The 27,643-nt window shown below is 62.8% G+C and overlaps 1 protein-coding gene across 1 annotated transcript in view; it reads left to right on the forward strand.

The window, feature by feature from the left end:
- Positions 1–27,643, forward strand: part of LOC117649579 (unconventional myosin-XV) — a 103,522-nt gene that overhangs the window by 71,728 nt on the left and 4,151 nt on the right. The window contains 3 exon segments of the mRNA XM_034392466.1: positions 21,772–22,136; positions 22,270–22,402; positions 22,497–22,670. Coding sequence (XP_034248357.1) covers positions 21,772–22,136; positions 22,270–22,402; positions 22,497–22,670 — 672 coding nt within the window.

The raw sequence follows: 27,643 nt of genomic DNA on the forward strand, positions 1-27,643 counted from the left end.
CTTGGTGCGTGCGCTTGGTGCGTGCGCTTTGTGCGTGGACGCGCCGCGACGTTTTTACGGCCGATGGGCTGCGCTCTGCCTTCGGCCCGCTGTGGTCAGTGGAGCTGAAAATGCGTGTGTCGAAACGAAGCCGCGCGGGAGTCGCGGGCACGCCCAAGGCACGCCCATCGAGTGCCAATGCGTCGGGCGGCGCCGCGGCGAGGGACGCTTTTTACGTCTTTCTTTCCTCCGGGAAAGTCTTATTACAGTGCCGGAGCGGCGGCCGGCACTCTGGCAGCCAATCGCCGCCGAGCCGCAGGACACCACCAAGGGCGTCGGCGCCACCTCGTTGCAAATGGCAGGACTTGGCGGCCGGCTCGCGCGCGCCGGTCCGAGGTTGCACGGGGTGCCTGCCTGCGCTGGCCGGTGCTATGCCCGTTTGCGGAACCCACCCATCCAACTATCTATCTATGTATCTGCCTATCCGTCCGTCCGTCCGTCCGTTCATTTCCGCGTCTCTCTTCTTGCCGCGGGCGACTTAGATGCGCCTATCCTTGCACTGCGTGCCGCCGTGCCGCGCCGCGTTGCATGCGCGCTGCACGCCCACGCCGCTGCACGTGTCAGGCGGGGCGGGGCGGCGCGGGGGCGGCGCGGGGCGGGCGGCGGCCGCGCAGACACACTGCGTCCGCCGCCCTCCCGCTTGCTGCTTGGCGCCTTGGTGCTTCCCTGTTCCGAATGGCACGCGAGCGGCGCGCCGCGGTGGCGCTATCTCTTGTCAGCGGCCGGAACTGCGTGCCGCGTACCCTGCACTGTAGTACTGCGTACTGCCAGGCGGCCCGCGCGGCAATAAAACACAAATCAAACCGGAGGATGGCGACACGGCGGCGCTGGAGCGGGCCGCGCAGCCGCACGGCTAGGAGAAGGGCCCCGCGTTGGTATGTGTGTGCGTCAGTGTGTGCGTCAGTGTGTGCGTGTGTGTGTGTGTGTACGTCGTCCCCTTTGATACACGCACACACACACTGGCACGAGCACGGTGAAGCACTCACTCCGGGGAGTGACTCGGGTACCGTGCGCGCTGCTTTACTGCGTTACGTGGACTGTTCATATTGTATTACTGCCCCAGATCCTTCCTTCATAGTAACGGCATCCCCATCTTTCTCTCCTCTCTGCCTCACCCTCTCCGTCTCTCTCCCTCGTGAAAGGAGAAGGAGGTATTAATCACCTTCTGATCATACCCATTTACAATGCGTGTCGGTGTGTGTGTCTGTGTGTGTGTGTGGGAGTGCTTCCAGCCTGACGTTCCGGGTTTGTCCTTTTTTGTTGCAGGTGAGTCGAGTGGCACGGTGTGGTGCGCCGGGTGTCTCCGCTCTCCGCAACGAGCAGGTGGGGCCCTCGGAAGGGGCAGGGCCGGGCAGGCCCAGGCAGATTGGCACTCACGTCCGTCTCGCCGTGCTAAGTACAGCCTTTGGCAGCGAGGCGCGCGAGGCGGCAGGCTCAAATCTGGAGCGAAAAAAAGGAAAAATAATGATGGCAGTCCTGGCCGGGGTTTGAACCCACGCCCCCCGGCCTAATTGTCAATTGTCGCGTCGAGGCGTTCAATTTGCCGCCACCCTTTGCGCTCAGCTCAACAGTGCCCCCGCAAGAAGGGAGGGAGAAGGAGAGAGAGAGTGGGGGAGAAAATGGAGGCATAAAAATGACAAAAAGACGCCCCTCGCCGCTCTCCGTTTTGCGAACACACCCTGCGGGCTTACCGCGTTTGTCGCGTGCGACGCGAGGCGCCCCGGGGCTCAGTCAGGGCTCAGCCCTCGGCTCAGCCTGCAAGGGGAGGGACTGGCGGGCTGGTTCCGTTCGGAACAGCGCTTCGTCGTGTCTTCTCGCTCGCACCCGTGGAGCGTTCCGTAGGCGTAGGCGTGCGAGAGAGACAGCGACGCGGCGCTGTGCGGCATGGGATCGGCCTGCAGGTGTCGGTTGGGCTGTCTACCTGGCGGGGCTGCTGCTGTGCTTCCCCCGCGTCACGCCCGCTGGGCTGCCTACCCCACGGGCGGCGAAGCGGCGAAGCGGCGAAGCGTGCCGGGCCGACGACGCCTACGCCGTGAAGAGAGTGCTGCCTGCCTGCCGGGCGCCTCACGCCACAGCGCGATGCTCCGGGCGGCGGGACGGGCGGGCCCAGCTGCCCCGTCCGCCAGGCAACCCATCATGCACGCGGCGGTGGCGCTACAGGCCCCGGGGAGCAGGTGTAGGAGGAAAAGGGGGGGCACGACGGCGGCCGGAAGTGGCAGTTCCTTCGAGACCCTTCCTCCGTCCCGGCGTCGCGGCGTCGCGGCGCCGGAAACAAGCCGTGCCTCACCGGCGGGTGTCAAGTTTTCGAGTCCTCTAGTTTTCCAGTGCGGTTTTCCCTCGGCGCGTAATTTCTCTGCACCGCCGCGTCGCCGCGTCGCCGCGTGGGCAGCCACTAATGAGGCGTGGACAAGCCGGTCCGCGCCACCTGCAGCCTGCCTCCGGACGTCGCGCTGTCTCTCGCACCGTCGGGAAGCCCCTTAAGGCCTCGCGAGTGCGAGAGAGACAGAGAAACCTGAGTCCGGAAGCAGCCCGTGCGCTGCGGTGCGGCCATTACGCCAAGAAAACGGAAAACGACGCCAATTATGAGTCGCTTTGTGTCGTGTGTCGTCCTCGCCGTCCTCTCCGTCTTCGTCCTCGGCGCCACGCCCTGGACCGCGCCTCGGCGGCGTCCTCGTCGGCGTCCTCGTGGCCGCACGCGCCGCCGAAGAGCGTCGCGGCCTGTATCTATTAATGAGAGCGCTGCAGCCCGCTCCGCGCCCCGCCGAGTAATGACCGCGTCTTGCCGTAAAATGTAACGGCGAGGTGCGCCTTGAATCCTAATCGAGTATGAGGCGGCGGCAGGGCAGGGCAGGGCAGGGCAGGGCGCCACACCCACCCCGTCGCCTAATGTCTAGCGCGAGGATAGACCACCGCCCCGCCCGGCCCCGACCACGATTCCGAACCACGCTTTCGTCGCTCTGCCCCTCTCTCCCTCGCCTTCATGGCGTGTAAGGATGCGAGAGAGGCAGAACGACGCACAGCCTGCTGGCGGCGCGCGCCGGAGCGGCGGGATGCCGCGGACGCGACGTGCCTGGATGATGGCGGCGGGGGCAGGGCGGCCCCGCGGCCCCGAACAGCGAATGGCCCCCGAGTTTGGTCATCGCGGCGAGGGCCGGCGTGGCCGAGCGTGGCCCGGCGCCCAGTGCAGCCCCTCCCAGGACTGCGTTTTCGCCTGGCTTGGCCGGACGGAAGGAAGCTGGCTGGCTGCCGGCCTGGGCGGCAGATTGCCGCTGCCTGGCTGCACCGCAGCGCTATCTCCAGCGTGCAGCCTGCAGTGCGGTGACAAATGCAGTGCCAGCCGCGTGGAACGTGAAATGCAGCCAGCTGCCCCGCGTCTAGTCTCCAGTCTCTATCGCAGCCGCCAGCAGCCTCGCCCTGCCTCGCCTCGCCAGCCGCGCCTCGAGACGAAAAGCTCCCCTTCCGCAGACGACCCAAGCCGACCCAAGCAGCACGGCCACGGCCAGCGCACAGCAGCCCGTCGCGGGGCGTACGCTGCTGGCTGGCGGAACTACTCGGACGCAATTCGGCAAGAGGCGATTCCCGCTCCAGGGAAGGCCAGCCAGCGGACTGAGTCGTCGCTCTGCCTCTCCCGCACCTCTACGGGACGCCCCACGAGTGCGAGGGAGACAGAGCGACGAAAACGACGCTCTGAATTAGGCCCGTGATGGCCGCGGCATGGCGGCATGCGCGTCATGGAGTGCAAGTCCGGCCCGGCGGCACGTCCACGGTGACTCGGTCCCGTTAGCGTGCCGCGCGATACTGTGCCGCCTCAAAGCCTCAAAGGTGGAAAACGAAACGAAACGAAGTGAATGTAGTGCATGAGGGCAGCGAGTGCCAAAGGCAGCGAGAGGAGTGGCGCGGCGGACTGGACTCATGGCACTCACGGAGTGGCGGCGCCGCGCTGTGGCTGCGTGCATCAGGGCCCGTTGTCCGCGGTGGCTGCGCGCTGCGCGCTGCGGGCAGAGACACGAGGCCGTGTTGCACTAGGGCGGCGCCCTGCTCGCCCCGTGTCTCTGCCTACGGTCGGCTCTAGGTTATTTCCATTCTGCCCGGCTCCTTCTACATTATTTACATCGAAACGAAAGTGATGCCGGTGACCGACCGGCCCGGCCTGCCGGCCTGCCGGGCCAAGTTTGATCTCAATCTTGTATCGCGGCCGGGACCCGGGCTGGCGAACTGGCAGCGCGGATCAGAACGGGACAGGTGGACTCGATAACCCCGGACCTGTCGAGGGACTCAAGCGCGGCGGGCGCGACGGGCCTCTGGAAGGCTCGGCCTTACGGCGCGGTTCCAGTGCCCCCAGTGAGGCGCCCCGGGGAGCACGGCGCGGCGCTACGCGGCGCTACGACCGCGGCGTGGGGATTCTGGACGTTTTCCTTTGACATCCGCGGCGCAGCGTCCGCGACCGGACGGCGATGTCTGTCCGAGATTAGTCTGTCCAGCTGTTGGCCGGGCGGTCGGGGGGCTGCGCTCGCTGCGCTGGCTGCGCCGGCCGCGCCGCTGGAGAAACGTCCTGCCGCTGACTCGCGGCCTGCCGGCGTGGCGGCACGACGCCGATGGATGCTTAAGTGGTCCGCGGGGAAGCGGTCTGGTGACACGGGAGAAATGTAGCGGCCTGCCTGCCGTGTTGGCCTGTTGGCCCGTTCCTAGCGCCGCGCGCCGGCCGGGGACTATGGACACGCAGGCCGCGGGGCGGGGCGGGGCCGCCAGACTGCAGGCCGGGTTACGTCAAGTTCGGCAGACTGCAGGCTGCAGCGCCGGGTCGTTTCACGCGTTTCACGCGCTGTGCCGCCGGCCGGCCTGGGCACGCTGGGCGCCGAGTCGCCGTGTCCGTTTGGTCTTGCTCAGCCTCAGCCCTTTGGCCGCCTTTGGCGTCGAACCGCGCCGCGCCAGGCCTGTCTCGTTGCAACGCCGCCAAGGAGCTAATATCCGGACCCTCGACCCCCTGGACGCGCCCGGCGCCTGGGCCGCCTCGGCCGCCTCGGCCTGCTGCTGAGAGTGAAATTAAAGCCTGTGTCCGCCCCCACCGCGCCCTTTGCCCTGCGCCTCGCCGCGTCCGGGGCCTTGTTCAGCAGCGGGAGGCAAGCCTCGCCTCGCCTCGAACTAGCCCACCCCGCAGCCCGTGGCCCGTCGAGGGAGTCGAAACGAAACGAAACGAAAAGTTATGTTTGCCTTTGCCTTCTGGTTTACGAGCGCTGCGCGGCGGAAGGCCTCGAAGGCCCCGCGGTGGTGCGGCGTGCTTCGCTGTTTTACGGCGCACCAGCGCACGCATTATCACTCGCTGCTGATTAATTCTTTTTTCCTGCTCCCGTTTCCCGCTTCTTCTGTAACACGCCGGGCTTCGCGTGTCTTACTTTTCGTGCGTGAAGTAACATCTATTTTATTTGTATATTTTCTCCACGTCGCACACCTCGGCGGGACTTTCCTTGCCGGACGGCCGGGGCGGGGCGGGCCGGGGCGGGGCGGGGCGGGGCGGGGCGAGCGCACGGCACGCGCGTGTTGCGGCATTCCACACGCGGCACGCGGTGTTCGTCACGCCCCGCCCGCCTTTGATTCCTTCCTGACTCTCCGTTCTTGTTTTCTCCCGTTTGATCCGTTGCGAGGCGGCGTGGCTGCGCTGCCCACCCCGGCTGTGGATTAACGCACCCCCGCCGGACAATGCTGGGCCGCTGGGCCTGGCCAGCCGAGACTGACTCCGAGTCCGTCTCTGTCTCTCTCTGTCTCGCCCTCCGCCCCGTAGGGTGGTGCGAGAGAGACAAGACAACGAGACCTCCCCCGGGACCGCGGTTCCGACCGAGCAGCCCATCCGACCCTTCTTCCACATGTGCGCCTTCTCTCCTCCCCATTTCCCGGGAGCCTTTCAATTTTTGGCCCTGTTACGGGAATGCGGGCAAGGCGGCCAAGGCGGCCAAGGCGGGCGAGGCGGACGTCCCACGCACACCACTGTATCGGCGATAGTGGTCGTCCGGCCCCGGAGGCTGGCTGCCCACCCCCAAGGATCGCTTCGTCGCTCTGTCCCTCTCGCACCCCTACGGGACGCCCCATGAGTGCGGCAGAGACAGAGCGGCCAGGCTCATCAGGCGATGGAAACCACGCAGCGGCGGCCAGGGCGCGGCAGTTGTGCCGTTGTGGGGTGGGAGTCCTGGGGTCCGAGGCCGGCGGCTTCCTCTGCCTGTGCCTCGCGTGCGCCGCGGCCACCAACAGCGCTCTATCAGTCTGAGTCCGAGGCAGAGGCCGTGTGGGGATTGGCGGTGAGAGGCTTACACGCAAGTCGCGGGAGTTGTTGCGCTCTATCGGGGGCGTCTCGCACTGGCCGTGTCACGCGAGGAGGCCGCCGACGACGGCGGTGACGTCCTCGGTGACCTGCTGGACGCCGCGGCGGCCGCGGCCGTTTGCGTGCGCGGCCTGGAAACGCGGCCCCACTCGCGGAACAGGCCGACTCCGGACGGTCGCTCCGTCTCGCTCGCACTCGCGGAGCGCGCCACGTCGGTGCGAGAGAGACGGAGCGGCGAGTGTGGCAGTGTGGCGGTGTCGCGGCCAGTCAATCCGGTCCGCAGTCCGCCGCATCAGATCGCGCTCCGCTTTTCTGGATACAACGGGGCGTTGTCAAGCAGAGCCCAGCCGGCGGGACGTCGTCGTGGTCGTCGTCCGAGAACGGGACCCGCACGACGTGATGCTCTGCATGCGCTGCATGCGCTGCTGAATGTACTGAACGGCGACATAAGTGGCGCGCGGTGGGCTGGCCCAAGGGCTGCGGCCTGGCTGCCCAGTGCGTCGGATGCAGTCGGATGCGCCACCCACGGCGAACCTGCCAGGCAGCCAGGCAGGCAGCCAGCCTCGCGGGGCAAGGCCCTGCAGCAGCAGCCGCTCGGTTGCAGGAAAGCGAGGAGCGTCCTGGCCGCGCCGCACCACGCCGCGCCACGCGCCGCCACCCCCCGTAGAAAGTCGCTATCAGCTTATCGGGCCCTGGGCGGCCCTCGGCCCTGCTGCCTCGCACGGGCTGTGCTGGCTAGGCGGGCTGTGCTGGCGCGGCGGAGCGCAGCGGATAGGCCCGGAGTCGAGTTGGCGGGCTAGCCGGCCAGCCTGGCCGCCGTACTCCGCACGCAGATTGCAGCCATGCAGGCGCGCTGACATCACTACTAATTGTTACGACTGCACCGGCCAGCAGCCAACAGGCTGACGGCACTCGCATCGCTCCGGCGCTTTCGCGCTCGTGGGCGGCACTCCGTAGGGGTGCGAGAGAGACAGAGCGACGAGGCGCCGAGCGGAATCAGCCTGCAGCCTGCAGGCTGCGGGACAGCGTACTGGTTTATGGGCGCCGCCCGGCGCCGCCCTTGGCGCTGGTCGCGCTGGTGCAGCGGGCGTCGCGGCGCCCCGCCCGCGCGCCGGTTTCGTCAGCAACGCCCCGCGTGTGCGTGTGTCCACAGTGTCCACCCACCCGGCCGCCGCGCCCGCCGCCGGGCCGCCAAGGACTGCAGGCTGCAGACGCTGCAGGGCTCAGGACGACACGGCTGTCACAATCCCCGTGTGAGTGGGTGTCACAAGTCTCCACCAGACGGGCATCCTGCAGGCGCAACCGCCGCGCAGAGTAACAGAAATAAAGTCAGCAGGACAAAGAAAATTTCAGCGAAAGAGGGCACCCCGGCGAACCGGCCCTCTTCCCCGCTGGCTTGGTGAGCCAGTGGTTCCCCCATCTCACCACAGGAGCAACCTCAGAGTTAAACCGCAGTGGCCCCGTCATTGGTCACGTCATCTGTGATGTGGAGGAGTCCTCTCATAGTAGGCCAGGCTGCCACCTTTCCCAGTAGTCGGGTTTCGTTCCCGGCCCCCTTCCCACTCAGGGGCCATACTACTGGTACTCAGGAGTCTGCGTCACCCTGCCCAGCAGCGGAACCACTGAGCTATGAGAGGCACGCTGGCCGGTGTCCGATTTTGTATACTTGAACCGCCTTCGTGAGATTGCAAGCTTGAGAAAAATGTTCGCGCCCGAACGGGTATCGAACCCCGGCCTCTAATGTCAGGTCCCGGCGCCCCTCTGCTCTCGGCCACCATGGCTCATGTGAGTCTGTATGTGGAGCGACGAGATTGAAGCCATGGGTTCTAGCCGCGATGGTAGAGCCAGTAAAAATGTCCGAGCGCTGGGTTTCGATCGCCCGACCCAGGCGCCGAGGACGGACGCCTTAGCGCACTCGGCCACCACGGCCTGTGGTATAGAGCAGACTGTGTCACGTATCCCGAGCGGGAGCTAAGCAAGCTCGGCGCGGTGCCCGTCGCGGTGCCCGTCGCGGTGCCCGTCGCGGTGCTCGGCGTCGCCGACCCACACAACTCAATTAGGCGGTGTGCCCTGGGCGTGCCCTCGCGGCAACGCCGTGCCACGCCTCGCCTCACCGGGGCGTAAATGACTAGATCATCCCTCGCTCTCCCCGGCGGCGCGGGGCCAGCCCGCGCCTGCCTGCCCTCTCCACCGTGCCCCTCCCGCCCTGCCCCTCCCCGTCGACGCCGCGCGATCTTTCCAGTGGGCAGCGGCGTGGCGTGGCGGCGTGCAGCGCGCGGAGTGAGTGAAGTGGAGCCGCTAGTCGCCGTTCGCCCGTCGCGCCGCCAGTACCGCGAGCTGGCTCAGCTGGCCCCGTGAGCCGCGAAAGGGATCCGAGTTCTCCAGCCGCGCCCCGCCGCGCCCCCGGGACAGTGAACAGTGCAGTGCTAGTGGCCCTCGCCACCCTCTTAATGTGGATCGCTGCAGCCTGAGGCGCCGCCGCCATGGCCGAGGAGGCGGTGGCAGCGCCGCCCGCCCCCACCCCTGCGGACGCCCCCGCGACCCCCGCGACCCCCGAGCACGCCGGGGAGGGGTTGGCGGCGGTGGCGGCGGCAGGGGTGGCTGAGGCGGCCGAGGACTCGGTCGTCATGGAGGCGGCCAAGGAAAAGGGCAAGGACGGGGAGAAGGACTACAAGTACCGCAAGCTGCTGTACCTGTTCAAGTTCGGCAAGAGCACCAAGAAGAGCAAGAAGGAGGCGAAGCAGCGCCACACGCTGGGCACGCCCGAGGAGCGGCGCAGCCAGCTGGACCGCGACATGAAGAACAGCTGGGACACGCTGCCCGAGACGCTGCGCAAGCGCAAGCAGCGCGTGTCCAGGGCGCTGCTGTCCGAGTTCATCGACGCGGACGGCCCGGACGGCCCGAGCGGCCAGGACGCCGACAAGCGCGCGGAGGGCGGCGCCGAGCCCACGCAGTCCGCGCAGGGCGACGGCCAGGCCGATGAGGACAAGGCCACCGCGGCAGTGGACGACGTGCTGCGCGGCGTGTACTACGACGATGAGGACGTCGACGACGAGGACGAGGACAGCAAGTCGTCGGCGTCGTCCAGCGCCTCGGAGAAGAACGAGGTGTGCGTGTACCAGGTGCAGCCCGGCAAGGCGGTGGAGGTGGTGACGCGCGCCATGTTCCACCGCCAGGACGAGGACGCCAGCCTGCCCGGAGTGCCCGGCCCGGGGCCCACTCCGGGCCAGAGCGAGACCCAGATCGGCGAGGAGGACGTCTACCAAAAGATTAGCTTCGATGGCGACAAGGGCGGCGAGGCCGCGCTCAACTCTGTTCCAAGACTGAACTCTGTGATGGCCGACCCCACGGGGCGGCAGGAAGGGATGGGCGAGGAGATCCCTCTCCGTAAGACTGAAGATGAGACGCCGAGTGGCGACTCGCCGACGCCCAAAGACTGCCCGGCCACCGACCCCGCGACTCCGCCGGCGGCCCCGCCCACGCAAGAGTCGCCCCCCGCCCCCAGTCCCACGCAAACGCCCCCGTCTTCAAGCCCGTCCCCAGTGCAGCCTCCTCCGCCCCCGAGTTTCGCGTCGAACCTGCCTACCCCCAGCCCGACCCCGCCACCCCCAGCCCCTAGTCCGTCGCAGCCGCCCCCCGCCCCCAGCCCGGCTCTGCCGCCCCCGTCGCCGCCCACGCCGGACGCCCCCAAAGAGCAACAGCACGGCAACAATGCCGTGGCCCCCAAAGCCGGGTCCAGCACCTCGTCGCTGGAGGACACCAACAACTACGCCGACACGGAGTACGCCACGGTGGAGCTGTCGAGCCGCTCGTGCGAGGAGAGTGACACGCCTACCCTTGCCGCCGACGACACGGTGTCTCTGTACTCCAGGCCACAGCCTCGGCCGCTGAAGACGCTGGCCCCGCCGGCCGGCGAGGCCGAGGCCCAGTCCCAAGGCCAGACCCAGGGCCTCGTCCTCGGCCTGGACTCGGAGGCCCTGGCCGCCGTTGAGCTGCTGGCCAGGGCCGTGTCCAGCGACAGCCTTCTGGGTGGCTCAGCATCCGGTTCGGCCTCGGCCTCGGGATCACAGTGCTCGCCCGCCAACAGCCACTCGTCGCTGGACAACATGAAGCTCCACGAAGACGACTCCGGCACCGACGTCAACAACCCCTCGTCGTCGTCCTCGAGCGCCGCGTCGTCGTGCGCGGGGGACGCGACGGTGTCCGGGGAGTGCGGCGAGTACGAGGACGTGACGCCGGTGGACGTGAAGGCCGCCGAGGCCAAGCCGCACGTGTACGAGGCCATGCTGCCGAAGGTGGTGGCCGAGGCCAAGCACGCCGAGCCGAAGCAGGCTGACGCCAAGGAGAAGAGCCCCCTGTACTCGGCGGTGGGCAAGCAGGCCAGCAAGCCACCAGCTCCCGGCGCGCAGCCCCTGCCCGGCATGTACAGCGATGTCAAGGACTCCGGTGCGGGGACGCCTCAGTTCCTACTCGAAGCACTGTCCAAGCGCGCCGCGGCCCAGCAGGCCAAGGACAAGCATGAGGACGATCACTACACGTTCATGGAGCTTTCCCACCCCGCGAGTGGGGGCCCACCCCCAGCCAAAGCCGCGGGCACCTTCACCAAGAAGCAGAACGCGACCCAGGGCAGCGCGGTGCGCGGCGGTGGCGGCAGCACCATGCTGTCCAAGACGGCGTCCAGCTGCGTGGCGGCCTTGTCGCAACTGTCGGCCCAGAAGTTCCCGCAGCACCTCACGGCGCCCATCTTCTACAACCCCCTGGTGCAGTGCCCGCCCGAGGCCGCCGTCAGCACGTCGTCGCCGCCGCCGTCGCCGCCACCGGCCGCCCACCACGACGACCCCCTGCTGCGGCCGGGCAACAAGAAGCCGTGCCCCGTGTTCAAGCCGCACGGCTTCGAGCCGCTGACGGGGACGGCCAGCGACAGCGAGCACCTCACGGACTCGTTCGACGAGGACGAGTCCACCATGCCGTCCGGGCGGCCGGGCCTGGTCGAGGAGCCCCTGTGGCGGCGGCCCCCCGACGCCAACATGTGCTCGTGGAGGTCACCGATGGACCCTCTGCTGTGCCGGCGCTCCGTCACCATGGAGACCATCGTGGAGGAGCCGAGCGGCGGCGCAGTCGGCGCAGGATCGGCGGGCTCGGGTGGCCAGGACGACTCGCGGCTCACCGTCAGGGAGATCCTGCGCCGCTTCGAGGAGCTCGGCGGCAAGGTGCCCAGCCTGTGCGACGCGGAGCGCCGGGACGCCGAGGACGGCCAGGACGACGAGGTGGACGAGGAGAAGAGCGCCACGCTGCGCGAGATCCAGGAGACGCTCATGAACCTCGAGGAGAAGGTGCGCAACTACCAGTGCAAGATGGCGACGTCCTCGTCGTCCTCCGGGTCGGGGCCGTCGTCCCTGCAGTCGCAGCCGTCGCTGCAGACGCCGCCGACGCAGCCGCCGACGGCCCAGCCGCAGCAGCCGGTGCAGCAGGCCAAGCACCACCACCATCACCACCACGGTCGCCAGCAGCAGGTCGGTCGCTGCGCCCCCCGCGTCGCTCCGGATCGAGTTCCTCGTTTACGACGTGCCCACTGATTATTAACGACGAAGGCCGAAAGGCAAAACTCTGGAACCTCATTAGTGCAGTACCAACCAAGTCTGAGCGGCACGGCCGGCGGCCGGGCGAGGCCGGGCCTGCTGGCCGGAGTTTGTTCACAACTGGGTCCCGCAGCAGGCAGGCGCGTATTTCAAACCGATCCGAACCGCTACCTCCACGCCACGGCCGTGCTGCCGTGCTCCAGAGCCGCGGCGACGTGACGGCGTGATGGCTAAATCACGAACCGAAAGGGCGCCCCGCCGCGCCGCCGCGCTTTGCCGCCAGGCTGGCTGGAAACCATACATTGTGGCGGCTAATGAACGCGCGGCCGCGGTGCTCGGTGTGGTTTCGCCGGGGACGCCGCGATAAAATTTGTCTCAGCGCCTTACGCAATGCCTGTGTGTGCGTGTGCTTTGAAGCCGCGCCCTGCTCCGCCCCGCTCGCCGTGGCGCGCCGTGACGCCATGATGGAGCCCATGCTAATGACACGCTCTCGTTTCCCTCCGCATCCTTATCCGTATTCCGCCCCCTCGCGGTGGCAAGTGCGAAGCCTCGCGGAGCGAAGCGCGTGGCGCCAGGCCGCTGCCGAAGCCCCGCTCTGTCGCTCTGTCGCTGTCGCACTCATGGGGCGCCCCGTAAGGGTGAGAGGGAGACGGAGCGACGAAACGAACCCTCGGAATGAGGCGTGAGCTGTTTACGTCTTCCGAACCCGGAGGGCAAGAGAGACGGACGACGGAATCGAAAACCTGTCCGAGGAAACGACTCGAAATTTCTTGTGATTCCGCGGTGGGACGCTGCCGCCGTTTTCTCGCAGTGCACCCTGCAGCGCCGCGGCGCCGCGGCTCAGCGCGCTCATTCGGTGCAGTGCCGCCGCCGTCGCCGACGCCGCCGTGCCCGGCGGGGCAAAACCGCAGATATTAATTTGCGCGCGACATCGTGGAATTCTGCTCCTCGCTACGCCGCTACGCTGCAGTGCTTCGCAGTGTGCCACGCCGCGCGTCGTCTGCTGGCTTTGGCGGCGTCGCGGCGTGGCGCCGAAGCGCCCTGCTGGGGTAATGTGGCGTCGCGGCGCGTCGCGGCGCTAGCGCTGTCTGGCCCGCGCCAGCCTTGGCTGTTGTATTGGGTGCCGGGCAGGGGCGGGGCGGGGCGACCCGATTTTCCCGCGCAAAACGTCGCCGACACCGCCTTTGGCGCGGCACCAGGTGGCCCTTGGTGTCCAGGCCAGCCCGTCCCGTTGCCCGCGTTGCGTTTTCCTCTCCCCCTCTCTCCCCTTCTCTCTCTCCGTGTGACAATGACGCAATTAACTGGCGGCGGTCAGGCGGGGCGGCGCCCCACAATGCTTGCCGACGCCACCGCGGCGTGGCGGCTTGTCGGCGTGGCCAGGGCCGTGGCCGGGGCCTGCCGCGATATCGGGGGATTTGGAGCGATAACGCGGAAAGCACAACGGGGAAAGGAAAGCCCTGTCCCTGCGGCCTGGCCGCCTGCCTGCCTGCCTGTCTCGCTAGGTGTGGGCCCGGCGCCCGGCCGGCTGGCGGCTGTGAAGACACATCCTGTTACGGCTATTGGAAGCGTGTGCTTTATATAGGCGGCGGCGGTGTGAGGTGTGGGCAGCTCGCCGGTGTCTTGCGCCAGAGTGGCGGTGCACGGGAGCTGCGTGCTTCTTGTGCTGATTGAATGGGGGCTGCACACACACACACACACACACAGCGTTATTATCATACGTGGGCGGGGCCTTGTTTGCCCGGCCTGCATGTCATCACGTGGATGAGCGAATGAGTTCCGCGCGGCGACACTCCCCCGTGCAAACAGCCCCCCGCCGTGCCGGGCCCCCAAATTCTAAGTAAACTGGTCGCAATTTCCCCCGGGATAATCCGTAGGGTAAACGGGATTAGAGCGCGCGGCGCGCGGCGGTTCTCTTGCGAATCTCGTTTGTTCTTTCCCTTCCCGTGTGTGCGCCTTCTTACCGAACTGGCGGCATGGCGCGGCGCGCGGGCCGTGCGGCAGCCGTGCAGCGAGCCTGCTGCACACGCTCGAGTGCGTGTGCGCCGCGCGCTGCACGCGTGCGTGCATAGGTGTGTTCACGCGACCAGGAGTGCGAGTGTGTGTGTTTAAGTCCGCGCGGTTTCTCTGGCGCGCGAGCCGAGCCGAGTGCGTTGCGAATCGAGTCCAGCCGAGCCTGCCCGCCGAGCCTGCCCGCCGAGCCTGCCCGCAGTCCCGGAGAGTCCCGGAGTGAGCGCGTCACCTGGGCTGCCGGCGCTGCCGCCGCTGCCGCTGCCGAGGACAGCTCTAATGGCCTGCAGGGGGCCGGGCGGGCTGGCCGGGCAGCCCGGTGGCAGCTCCAGCTCCAGCGGCAGTGAGATGAGATGAGAAAGCTGGTGATGCGGGTTGCCAAGGCGACGGACGGACGGCGGCTGCTCCTATTCGTAGCAAAGATGAGATGGCTCAGCAGCCAGTCGTCATTCCCGTGTCAGCCCGCGTGTCGCCCGCGTGTCACCGGGCGACCTCCGTGCCGCCCGCCTGTCCTGGCTGCTGCGCGGCTCCGCATCCCTGGAACAATCCTTGCGGCAGCCCTTCACTGCTCGAGGGAGGAAAACTTGGAAGAACAAAAAAAAACAAACTGTTGACAGACAAGTGGAAAGATGCTCCCAGCTTCCAGCCAGCCCGGCCCCGAAATGAAACGCCCCTATGAGTAATTGTCCCAAGGAGGAAAAATGGGTGTCAGGGCGCGCGTCGCTGGGCTTAGTTCGTTTATCTCGCCCCGCTACACGCGTCCCCGCCGCATGCCGCCCGCTCTGGTCGCCTTTGTCGGTCACCGGGTGGAGCAGGCCGAGCAGGCCGAGCGTGTGGAGTGACTCGCGCACGAGCCACGGCACTGCAAGGCACTGCACTGCAAGGCACTGCACTGCGAATAATGAGGGAATGCTTGACGTGTGTGTGTCGCCCCGAGCAAGAGAGAAAGAGGAGATGGAAGGAATCCCTCTCCGGGTCAGTGCGGCCGGCAGCAGGCAGGTCCCGTTCTCCCCCCCCCCTTTCCCCTTTCCCCTGTCCAGCGGTTTGTAATTGACGTGTAGTAAGGTGGTCATCCTGCCCTTCTCCCCCCCCCCTTCTCCCCCCTCCCCTCGCCTAGTGCTCTGGTTTCTGTCCGACGTGTATCGACTGGACTGGAGTGGCTCGATGCTCGATTGGAAGTGCGCATTGCTCCTCGTTCGATGGCTATTTATCGCCTCTGCCCCGCCACGCCCCGCCACGCCAGTCGCTGCCACTGCCCCGCCCCGCAACGCATGACGTTTCGAGTCTTTACTTTTATGCGTTCCCACCGCGGCGGGGCGTCCGCGGCGCTTTTATTTCCCCATCGTCCTGCCTGCACGCACCGCACGCGGGAAAAGAGCTTAATTCCTTCTGAGTGCGATTACTTGAAAAAAAATTAAACAATTTAATTTTGCGCTTTAATTTGCGCACGTGGCGCTCAGAATTGGCGCGAAAAATATAGAAACAATGTAGGTTCACGCTGCCGGCCTGGCAAAGTAATCCGGTTACGCGTTGTTGTGCGTTGTTTACAAACAGAGTGGTGGTGGCGGCGGGGCCGGGTGGCGCGCGAGGCGCAAGCCACGGCCCCTTTTCGCGCCAGTGCGCCGCTCTTGACGCGGAGGGCTGGGCTGGGCCGGGACGGGCCGTTCGTTGCGACACCGAGCCCATCCTCGTCCGGGGCCTCCTCGCCCCCTTGGCCTGCCTTGGTCGGGCTGCTGGAGCACTGCTGGAGCTGGAGCACTGCTGGCCCCGGGCCTTGCGGCAAGGCGGGCAAGGCGCCGTATCGCACCGCTTTCGCCGTTGGCCGCGTCCATGCGGGCACGGCCAGGCATTACCAGGCATTGCAGTGTGGGAGGTCACGCCCCGCATGGCACGCGCCTCGTACCCGAGAAAAAAAAAACTTCGAAAAAAAAGAGGACGTTGCATTTTCAAGTTGTGAAAGAAAAGAGGTCGTTTTGGCGGCGGCTTTGCGCTGGCGCGAGTGAGGTGCCCGTCGTGGGAACGCGGCGTGCAGTCCGAGACCATGTCCGAGACTCGATCGGAGGGCTCCGCTGCGCCTCGTTTTACGACCGCGTGCTCTGCAACAAGGAGCCAGACCACTGTCGGCCGTCGGGGGCATCGTCTGCCCGGGCCGCCATTCAGGCTAAAGACTGACGTGACGTACCGCAGCACTCTGATTCCGAGAGTCGTTTTCGTCGCTCTGTCTCTCTCGCACCTAGAGGGGACGACCCACGAGTGCGAGAGAGGCACGGCGACGAAGACGACTCTCGGAATCAGTCCGCAGGGCTGGGCTGGCTCCGGCTGGCTCCGGCTGGGCTGGGGCCGACAGCCCGGCGAGGCGGAAGAGCGCGGCGCACTGGAAAGCAGTTGACGCGGTGGGACGTTGAGGAACGATGCTTCGTTGGCCTGCAGGACGAAGGGCTCCGAACACGGCCTGGCCTTCGCCCTCGTTGGCCGCCCGGTCGACCACTGTAAAAAAAAAATAGTCGATCATTATAACTATATGTTTATTTCCAAGGGTACTGTCTTTAGTCATCTCTAAATTTTGTGAGTTCGATAAACTATTTTGACAGTGGCTCGCATCGTGGGAATTTGTGACGCGACGGATGGACAGGCGTTGGTGCGGCTTGTTCAATTCCGCCAACAAACGAGAGGGGGGAGGGAAGTGGGGAGGGGAGGGGAGAAAATTGCATCAAACAGCAGCGCCCTGGCCGCCACTGCAGGGGCGGTGTTGAAAGCAGCATCACACGCTGCTCGGGCTTTTTCTACCGCCATTTAATTCCTCCCTCCGAAATTAATGGATGCAAATGAATTCCGAGGCGCGGTGTCGAAAGGGGACGGAGCGGCGCCGCCTCATGGCACGCCCACTCGGAATCAGTGTAGTGGCCGCTGAAAAGTAAAACCAGAAAAACGCAGAAGAAAGGCGGAGCATGTCGCGCCGGTCCGCTGGCTTTGGTGCGCCAGGATGAGGCACTGCGCACTGATTCCGCTCTGTCTCTCTCGCGGCGCGCGGACCGCCCCGTGAGTGCGAGCGAGACAGAGCGACGAAAGCGGTGTCTTATTCCCAAAACGCGCCCTAATGAGACCTAGAGCTACTTTTCCCGGCGTGCCGCGGCGTGCCGGCTGCGGTGCGGCAGCTGTGGCTTTGCGGGGCCGGCCCGCCGCCCCGCCGTTAACGCGCGATTCCCAAACAAACCGTTTGGATGCGGAGCGGGCGGCGCGGCGCGGCACGGCACTGCAGAGAGGCGGCCGCGCTCCCTTGGCCGCCCCCACCGCGGTTTTGCGGCCAGGGCGGCCAGGGCGGCGAGCCCCGTCGGAAGCGAACGGGGTTAACTGGACTGTTTGCAGGCTGTGTTCAAGGTCGCCGCAGAACCGACCGCCGCGGCCGCACACTGTAGTACACTGTCCGTCCGCCCTTTGGCTCAACGAGCTTCTTTCCGATCGTCCGATTCGTTAGATCGCTTCCCGGACGGCGGTGCTCGAGCGACCAAGTTTCGGGAGGCGAGCTGTCGGGCGGGCCGGCAGTGCCACTGGAGGAGCTGCCGCTTTCCGCCGCGACAAGGCACCGCGGTCCGCCGGGAAAGTTATGCAAGCGAGAGCCGCGGCGAGCGATAAGCATCTCTCTCTCTCTCTCGCTCTCGCACAATGCGCGCCAACTTACTTACGGGATCGGCGACCCCGGCGGCGCGGCCCGTTGGCGCGGTTCGCGCATTCAATCATCCTCGGCCGCCACTCGCCCATTCACCCGCTAATCGCTTCCCTCCGCCCGGCCGTTTTAATTTCCACGCGGAGAGTTCGGAGCTGGAGCGGGCGGAGCGGGCGCAGCGCGCGCAGCGGGGGGAGCGCCTGACGGACCGAGGGTAGGCCGCCCGCCGCGAGCACTGTCTGGCGGGCCTGCCTACGCCGCCCCTTGCTCCGTCTCGGCCACCTCTTGACTTGCCCTGCAGGCTGACTCCGAGAGTCGCGTTTTCGTCGCTCTGTCTCTCTCGCACCCATGCGGGACGCTTCGTGAGTGCGAGAGAGACAGAGCGACGCCAACGACTCTCGGAGTCAGTCTCTGCTGCACTTGAGGCGTGGCCGAACGGAGGGGCGTGAGAGCCTCGCGAAACGGCGGCACTGGAGCGGGCCGCGCCGGGCCGTGCACCGCCATGCCGTCCTCGATGCCGTCGAGGTGAAATGGAGTCCGTTTAATTAGCGGCTGAACCTGACACTGGGGCCGGCCGGGCGCGTCTCGGCGTGATTAGACGGATGACTCCGTTTCTTGCTCTGCCTTGGCCGCCGCGGCTTGCTAGGCTTGCTTGGCTTGCTTGGCTTGCTTTACCGCCGTTCATTTGCCGCCCCCTCCCCTTTTCCTCCTTTTGCCGCGTCTCGCCCGGCCGCGCGCCCGGCAGCAGCGGCAGCAGGCCCCGCCGAAAAGCAGGCGAGAAGCTATTTGAAAGTGAATTGGTGCGGAGTTATTTCCAACTTTTTCCTGCTCGTCGCCCTCCGCGCCTCGCCTCGCCTCGCCTCGCCTCGGCCGTGCGGCCGTGCGCCACTTGGGCGTGTTGCGTTGCGTTGCGTGCGGACGGACCCGCACGCGCCGACCCGGCCGGCGGGGCGGGGCACTGCGGGGCGGTGAGAGCGAATCGGCCCATCATCGGCATTCCTCCGTATCAGTCGAGGCGTGTCACGGGCGTGCCTTTCCGTATTTTCGTTTCATTTTTCAATCCTGCATGCTTTACGCGGTCAAGGATGACGCGAGTCGGAGTCGGAACCACCGATGAGGTGATGTTCACTGCCAGTGGGAGCGGGCGCCCCACACTCGACAAGGGGAACGGGGCCTCGGCGGCGCGAGGGCGGCGAGGGCCAAAACGCGCGGACTGTTTTCTCTTCGTGTCCAGCGGCCGTTCGACGAGCTCTTTGACGCGACGGCACGCGGCTCTTGACCCTCGCACCCCTCCTCGCCGTCGCGTCGCCGTGGTCGCCGAACGTAACCGCCTGCACGGCGTCGTCCCCGCCGTGTTCATTAACTGGCGGTCCTAATTATTCAGCGATGGCGAGTGCTGCCGCTGCGGCGTCCACGACGGCGGCGTCGGTCGTCCGGCTCGTCCCGGTTCGGCGTCCCTCGCAGGACGTGCGCCGCGTCCTCTACGCCGCGGCCCGCAGACTGACTCCGAGAGTCGTTTTCGTCGTTCTGTCTCCCTCGCACTCATGGGGCGTCCCCTGTAAGAGTGAGAGAGACAGATGACTCAGAATGAGTCTGCTGGGCTGCCGGCGGGACGCGATGAGGCGCCGGCACGTCGCCGTTATTATTGAGAACGGTCAGTTCGAGGCAGCCTTGGGGCTGCTGGCCTGGAAACCCAGCTAGTGTGGAGCACGCCCCTCTGGAACGCCCCGCTGGAACGCCCCGATAGTGTGGTGGCTGCTGGCCCCTCTGCCTTAATCCGGGTGGCGCGGCCACAGCGTGCTATTGTTGTCTCGGTCTCGGGGCGGCTGTCCGGCGCGGATGCTAAGTCGAGGCGACGCCGGCGGCAGCACAAGACCCCCTGCTTGGCCCTGCTTTGTCCCCGCGTCGCGTCGCGCGCGGCTCAAGGCGCCCAGCCCCGCGAGGTTAAAGCCCTCACTGTCGCCGGTCCTTGATTCATGGCGGGCTGGGCCTGGGGGTGCCCGCTGGGCCCCGGCTGTGAGATAATGTCGCCGACCGCCGTTTGGACTCTCGTTTTCGGCGCCAGTGTCGCCGGCATGGGCCGTGGCGCATGACCGTGTCACTTGACTGGGCCCCGCGGCCGATCGTGGGCCTGTCTCTCTCGCACCCATACAGGGTGCCCCGTGAGTGCGAGAGAGACCTGAAACCTGGAATCAGGTTGCTGGGCTGGGATTTCGAGCGGTTTGGCTCGGAGTCCGCGCGCCCATCGGGGGAAACGGGAAGCAGGACTGTAGGACTCTCCGGGCGACAATAAAACAGGGACAGCAAGTGGAGGAGAGGGAGAGACACACGCGTGGCCTGCAGCCTCACGTCGGCGACGGCCTTGGCGACGGCCGCGGAGCCGCGGAAAAGTGAAAAGTGTGGAAGCGGCGGCAGCCTCTTGGCGGCGATCGGCTCGTCAATTTCATTTTCATTTTCTGTTGCGTGCCGCGTTCCCTCCGGGTCCCTGCCTCCTCGTGGGCGCTGGGGGCACGGCCGCCGGGCAGGCGCCGGCCGTCTGCGAGCGCCGCGCGAGAAGGCCGTATGTGGCGGCGCGGCGGCGGCAGATACGCGGCTCTGCGAACGGCGGCCGCCTGGAGCTCCTTGTTGCTGGCACGGTGGGCGTGGCGGCGTCGCGTCTCGCGTCGACGGCACGCGCTGTGGAAACATCAGACGCCACTTAGCGAGCTCTGCGCCCCGCCCCGCCCCACTCCACCCCCAGGCTGCTGCCACCGCCGCTTTTGCCGCGCGTCATGTGTCGTGCCGTCGTGCCGTCGTGCCTGGCTCTGGAGGCCCTAGTAGGCTTGCGGAGCGGAGCGAGCGGTTCGCCCAAAGTTTGTGACGGTGACGAAGCGCGCGGTACGCGGCGCGGGTTCGAAGCCCCGCCCCGCCCTGCCGCGCGCTTCAGTTTATTCTTCCGGTGTGCCTGGTCCGCCATTAAGGCCCAGGTCGGGTCGGCGGGCTGCAGCGCTGCTTCCGCTCCACCGTCCCCCGCCCGGTCGATCCCGTCGCAGTGTCGCCGCGTCGCCGTGCCGCAGAAACCCGAGCTTCCGCCGCCATAACTGTACGGTCCTGGTGACCGGTGCAACAACGTCATGCGGCGACACGGCGACACGGCGGGGTACAAGTGGGGCGCGCGCGTGCCCGCCGCCTGCGACGTGAAGCAGGTGGACGAGCACGACGAGCGCCTCCCGGCGGCAGCGCCGCGGTCCTCCCGGACACCACCTCCGAGACCGGCGTCCTCCGCGTCGCTCTGGGGCCTGGGGCTGGGGCTGCGTAACGACGCTTGTTGTAAACTTTCTCGGCGATGACGCCCCGTAATGGCGAATGCCGTCGAATGCCGAGCCAGAGAGATGCGCGCCGCGAGACTGTGCCACATAGCGCACTGCACTGGACAACTTGCTGTGCGACTTGCCCGGAATCCGTCCGTCCGTCCGTCCGGAGCACGGAGAAGTCCGGCGGGGCGGGCAGCGCCGTCAATTACTGGAGCCGCCTGCCTTGTACGGCGCCAAGCCCGTCCGTCCCGTCCGCCCGGCCCCGTTTGAATTTGCTTCCGATGCTGTCCGTCCGCCCGACGGCGTCCGTGAGGGCTCGCTTGGCGTGCACCCCGCCGGGCCGCAGCGCGCGCAGCGCGTCACCGTGGCGATGACGGTTTCTCCCATATCCAGGACGCGGCGCGGCGTCGACGCTCTTGACACTTACCTCCTCGAACGAGTGCGAAATAAAGATTGGCCGCGCTTCTTCGCGTATGGCCCAGTTTCCCTCCTGCCGGCCGTACCGGGCCGTACAGCCCCCTAATAACACGGCGGGGGGAGCCTTGATTGATTGGGGCCTGGCGGGCTGGCGGGCCTGGCGCGGATATTACCGCCTCGACCGACACCTGGCCGGACAGCCCCAGCCCAGGGTGTTTAATTTTAACGGCCCGCCGAATGTGCGTCTCTCGCCTTGCGGCCGCGCACGTCCGTCTCTCTCACTCATTACCAGTGGGCTGGCTTCAACGAATCGACACGGATTTGGCTGCCGGCGCCGGAAAACTCGCGCTGATGCGCCGCGCCTCCACCGCCGCGGTGCACTTGTTCACGTCCGCGGTGTTGCGTGCCGCCGGACCGCAGACTCCCGTTGCTGACGTCCCCCTCTTGTTTTTGTTGCAGCGGAGCGGGCGACTGGAGTCCTTCCAGCCGGACCACCGCAAGCAGTCCATGGACGGGTGGACGGGGCGCGTGGCGCCGCAGCCCCAGCCGCCTCACCAGGCACAGCCACAGCAGCACCAGCAGCACCAGCATGGCCCCGCCTCCATGCCGCCCGCCATGGCCAACGGGCACCCCGTCAACGGCCACGGCCACCACAACGGCCATCTCAACGGCCACGCCGTCAACGGCCACGGGCCCAGCTCGCTGCCGTCGCCCCTGTCCGAGCACGGCGCCGGCCAGGGCGTCGGCCCGGGCGCCCAGGTGCACGACGGCAAGCACTCGCTGCTTCAGTTCGCCATCCACCACTTCCGACAGAGCCCGGAGAAGTTAGTGTGCACACAGATTATTTCTCCTTTCCACAACGTTTGGCTTGGTGTATTGCAGCCCAAATGTTTGTGCTGGCCGGCCAGCCGCGTGGTGGGAGAGACCAAACCGTAAAACTCTGTGTTTACCTTTCAGGTTTGAGATGCTCAAGACCGCAGACGGCTCCATCAGCGGCTCGCTGGACGTCATCGAGAGCCTTAAGAACAACAAGAAGAACAAGGGCAAGAGCAAAGGCAACAAGGAGAACGAATGGACGTGGAAGGAGCAGGTACGGTGGACCCAACCAATCACCCAATAAAACCCACCGTGCAAATGTAAACCAACAACATCAACAATGCTTTTGTGTTTTTTGTTTTTCACAGGTGGACCTCGTCAAGTTCTCGCCGCGGCCCATCGAGCAGTCCCTGCTGCGCCTGGAGACCGACGAGGTCAGCGAGCTGGCCGTCGAGTGCTTCGTGTGCGTGATGCGGTACATGGGTGACCTGCCGATGACCACGGACATCACCGAGGTCAAGTGCGTCTACACCGTGCTCATGGTAAGGAAGGGCCAGGGCGAGGGCCATCCCGGCTTGCAGCGTGCAGCCTCCAGCGCGGCCGTTGCCGTTGCCATTAGCAACGCGTGCTCCATTTCCGCCTCGATGTAGCGGAACCGCGTTGTTTGCGGCCGGACGGCACGACGGCACGGCGAGCGTCACATTGGAGGGGGAGGCAGACGGTTTTGCCTCCAACGGGGCGGGGACGGGACGGGGGCGGGCTTCCACTCGGGCTGAGCCCCTCTCCCTCCCCGAATGCTTCATGAGCTGCATAACTGCCGCCGGCCTTACGACGACGGGGTTGATGGTGCATGGGGTCTTGCGCCGCCCCCGCGCCCCGCCGCCCCGCCCACGGCCTCATCTATAAAGCACGTAGCCGTTTTGACCGGGGGAGGGGGAGGGGGATTAAAACGGGCGCTTCGAGGTGGAAGGGGCGCCGGGGCTTCGGCGGGGTCAGGTTGGGCAGCAGCGCAGGTCCTTCCCGTGTGGAACGCGATCGCAGATTGGGGTCTGAACAGTGTCATAATGGCACTACCCCACGACGACGTCAGTACGACCTCAGTCTGACGCCTCTCGTACGCCAGTGTGGCGATCGGGGCTAGTCTCTGTGGTCAGAGTCGGCGTCCAACTGGCGTCGTAATGCCGTCGTGCTGCCGTCGTCTTTGGGTCGCAAAAAAGTTCGTTTTTCGGACGCTAGTCAGACACCAGTACGACGTCGCTTTTTCAGCGCGAAAAATGTCGCGCGACCGTCAAAACAACCGGCTGGGAGTGTGTCGAACACAGAACTCCCGCGTCGAATGTCGGTGCCCGAACCCGCTGGGCCAGAGCGACTTCGTTGAGGGCGGGGGGACCGCAGCTCTAGTCTTCTTGACTCGACCCACCATGGCACGGGCCACGAGTACAGCATCTCTTTTGCTATGTTTCTTTCGCAGCGAGCAACTACAGATAGCCTACGGCCAACAGATTTACAGAGCATGACAACTAGGTTAAATGTGTATTTGATATCGGTTCAACTCGTGCGTACCGCATCCGATGGCCGGAAAGAAATAGTACTCTGGCGTCAATACTCTGTGGCCCGTGCCATGGTGGGTCGAGTCAAGAAGACTAGAGCTGCGGTCCCCCCGCCCTCAACGAAGTCGCTCTGGCCCAGCGGGTTCGGGCACCGACATTCGACGCGGGAGTTCTGTGTTCGACACACTCCCAGCCGGTTGTTTTGACGGTCGCGCGACATTTTTCGCGCTGAAAAAGCGACGTCGTACTGGTGTCTGACTAGCGTCCGAAAAACGAACTTTTTTGCGACCCAAAGACGACGGCAGCACGACGGCATTACGACGCCAGTTGGACGCCGACTCTGACCACAGAGACTAGCCCCGATCGCCACACTGGCGTACGAGAGGCGTCAGACTGAGGTCGTACTGACGTCGTCGTGGGGTAGTGCCATTATGACACTGTTCAGACCCCAATCTGCGATCGCGTTCCACACGGGTTGCTCTACGTGGGGACCAGCAGCGCCTCGTCGTCCCGTCTCTCCCGCACCCCTACGAGGCGCCCGGTGAGTGAGGGAGACACTGCACTGCAAGGGGCGGGTGCGAGGAAGCGGCCGAGGAGGCGCGCGGCGGGGTGTAGGAAGACTTTGTGGAAGAGCTGTCAGCAGGCGAGAGATTTGATTTGATTTGATTTGATTTATTGTTAAGGACTTACAAACAAGCACTTAAGAGTGCCACTGGCATGCAAGCCCGCCCTCCAAATCAATAATTACAAATTCATGATAAAAATAGTTATAAACGAAAAATAGAGATAAACACTTATATGCTTGTCGCAAAGGACACCTTAAACTAATGGAACAACATAATTAATTATACAAAAATAGTTTGTACTCTAATTTGGTTTTAAAAGAAACGATCGTAATCACTTATAAACTAAAGGAACAACGTAATTAGCTTGTATAAAAAATATTTTGTCTATTTGGTTACATTATGAACAAGAATCACATCACAACAGACATGGTCGCATGAGGTCATAAGGAGGATAAGCTCTTTTCAACGAGATTTTTCACAAAGTTAACAGATCTGCCCAGGTGCTCATAAAGGTGGAGGTCGTTCCACATTTTGCTAGACTGTAGGAGAAATGAATTATGATATTTTTCTGTTCTGTGAATAGGTATTTGTAACTGTAACTTGCTTGACCTAGTGGAGCATCTATTACTTGTAGATATAAATTTGTATTTCTCAAATAAGTATGCTGGGGTTTCTGACTTAATAATTTTAAAGACCATCAGAGCAACAGCCAAAGCCCTTCTATTTTCGATTTTTAGAAACTGTAACTTGTCATAATAGGGTGTAATGTGCTCAAATCTGGAGGCTCCAGTTATGAAACGCACACATGCATTTTGCACTCTTTGCAGTCTAGCATTATTACAGTCAGTAATATCAGTAAAAAGTGCAGAGGCATAGTCAAGATGAGGCATCACCAGGGTCATGATCAGCATTTTCCTAATATTTGGAGGTATAAAAGAGAACGACCGCCTCAGCTGTGCTAAAGTTCCTAATATTTTCTGTATTAACAAAGTGCATTGGTCGGTCCAGCTCAGTGATCCATCGAACAACACTCCTAGATTATTAACAGTACTCTTATATGGAATGACACAGTCATTGACAATCAGCTCTGTAACAGTCATCCTGGATAAAATATTTAGAAATCTTTGGGATCCTAATATAATGGATTGAGTCTTTGATACATTTAGCAATAAATTATGCTTTTCACAATAATCTATTATATTCACCATATCGCTTCTTAGATAGTTCAAGTTATCATCCAAGGCATTCAAAGGAAAGTGAATATATAGCTGTATGTCATCAGCATACATCACGTATTTACAATGCTTTAAAACAGTAGGGAGATCAAATAAATATATAAGGAACAGCAATGGTCCCAGCACACTGCCCTGTGGTACCCCTGTGGTGATCTCAGCCCAGTCAGACATTTGATCTGATGCCACGACAACTCTATGACAGCGCATGGTGAGATATGACCGGAACCAATTTATAGCGGACTTTGAGAAACCTAGGCACTCCAGTTTGGTACATAGTAGTTCATGATGGACACAGTCAAAGGCTTTGCTTAGATCTAACAACACCAATAAAGATAGAAGTCTCTTGTCAATGGCTTCTCTGATATCATCAGTGACTTTTAGCAGTGCGGTAACAGTACTAAAACCCTTTCTAAATCCAGACTGGTTTTCTGCAAAAAGCTTTTTATCATTCAAAAACTCTGTGACTTGAGAGTGCACTAGTTTTTCCAGAATCTTACCCAGCACGCACAGTATGCTGACTGGCCTGTAATCCTTACTCTCTTTGGGATTTTCACCTTTGGTATTGGTATAATATTGGCCCTCTTCCATATATCAGGATACAAACCATTTTGTAGGCTAAAATTGAACAGATGATCAAGTACAGGTAACAAAGCTGGTAAGCACATTTTAATGAACAATACTGAGATACCATCCACCCCAACAGCCTTTGACTTTATAGAGTAAACAGCTTTAACAATTTGCTCAGGTAGTACATACCTAAAATGGAATTTATCCATAATATCAGACGACTTATCTTTTCCTGTTCTCATCTTATATTTCAATACAGTATCACGTATAAGCTCTTCGTTTCTTACAGATGATACGGAGGCATAATGTTTATTAAGATCAGATGCACCCACCACTGGGTCAGGGTGTTTATCTTTAGACTTGCCTACATTTAGAGATCTAATTGTATTCCAGATCGACTTGGAGTCCCTTCCATTCTCAAACTTCTCATAAAAGTATTTCATCTTTGCACTACGAATCATTCTTTTCACTCTATTTCGGGCCCTTTTAAAATTATCCAAGTCATCCGGACTGTCGGTTCTGTTGTGAATTTTTTTGAGCTTATTTCTCTGTTTAATCAGACCTCGAATTGTGTTATCCATCCATGGAGCAGAATTTTTCTTTATGGTCTTAGTACTTACAGGTGCATGATCATCCATGAGTTTGTTGAAGATACAATTAAATTTATCCACTTTGTCGTCTATATTACTCTCCGTATAAACTTGACTCCAGTCTGAGTTCTCTACATCACTTAACAGTTCCTCCACGTTTACCCTACTAAAGTTTCTAAAAGTTAGCTCTTGCTTAACATTACGTGGGGTGGACAGATCAAAAACAGCACTAATCATATCATGGGAAGAAAAACCAGAAGCAGAGGTTTGTCCACACGTGACTAGTTTGTCAGGACAGTTACTGCAAATAACGTCTAAAATAGAGTCACAATTATTAACATGGTAGGTTGCCTGATGAGGAACACAATATAAGTTACAAAGACTAAGTAATTCAGGCACTACAAGAGCATCATCCCCTCCCCTGCCAAAACCTGCATTGAGGTCCCCACAAAGAAAAGAGTATTTGAATCCTGGTGAGAATTTATAGAATTCCTCGATAAAAGTACTCACGTGACCACCCTTTGGCTTCCTGTACATAGCTGCCAGCAGAATTTTATTTGTACCCACCAGAATGTCAAGCAGAATAAAATCTGGCTTCTCGTAATCTCCTTCTGAAACAGACAGTACTTTCACAGAGTATAACGTTTTTACATAGACAGCCACTCCACCTCCATTTCTTCCTATTCGATTGGCTCCAAACATTTTGTAACCTGGAAGCTGAAGTACATTTTCATTATTTCTAAACCACGTCTCAGACACCACTATGACATCAATGCCACAGTCAGAAAAGGTATCAATAAATTCAGATTGATGTGAAATATCTCTTAACGATTGAGCATTTATATGTACAATTTTAAATTTAGTTGGTTGTTCCGCAGTGATTTTCTTAACATAATCTCTCAACATCAAGACATTTCCCACACTCATAGATTAGGCATGGCACGTTGGGAAGCTATCAGTCAGCCAATTCTTACATGCTAAATAAAAGAAAACATTTAAAAGTAATG

Source organism: Thrips palmi, unplaced genomic scaffold, assembly GCF_012932325.1.
Source record: "Thrips palmi isolate BJ-2018 unplaced genomic scaffold, TpBJ-2018v1 HiC_scaffold_4, whole genome shotgun sequence".
In the NCBI taxonomy this organism is placed as follows: domain Eukaryota; kingdom Metazoa; phylum Arthropoda; class Insecta; order Thysanoptera; family Thripidae; genus Thrips; species Thrips palmi.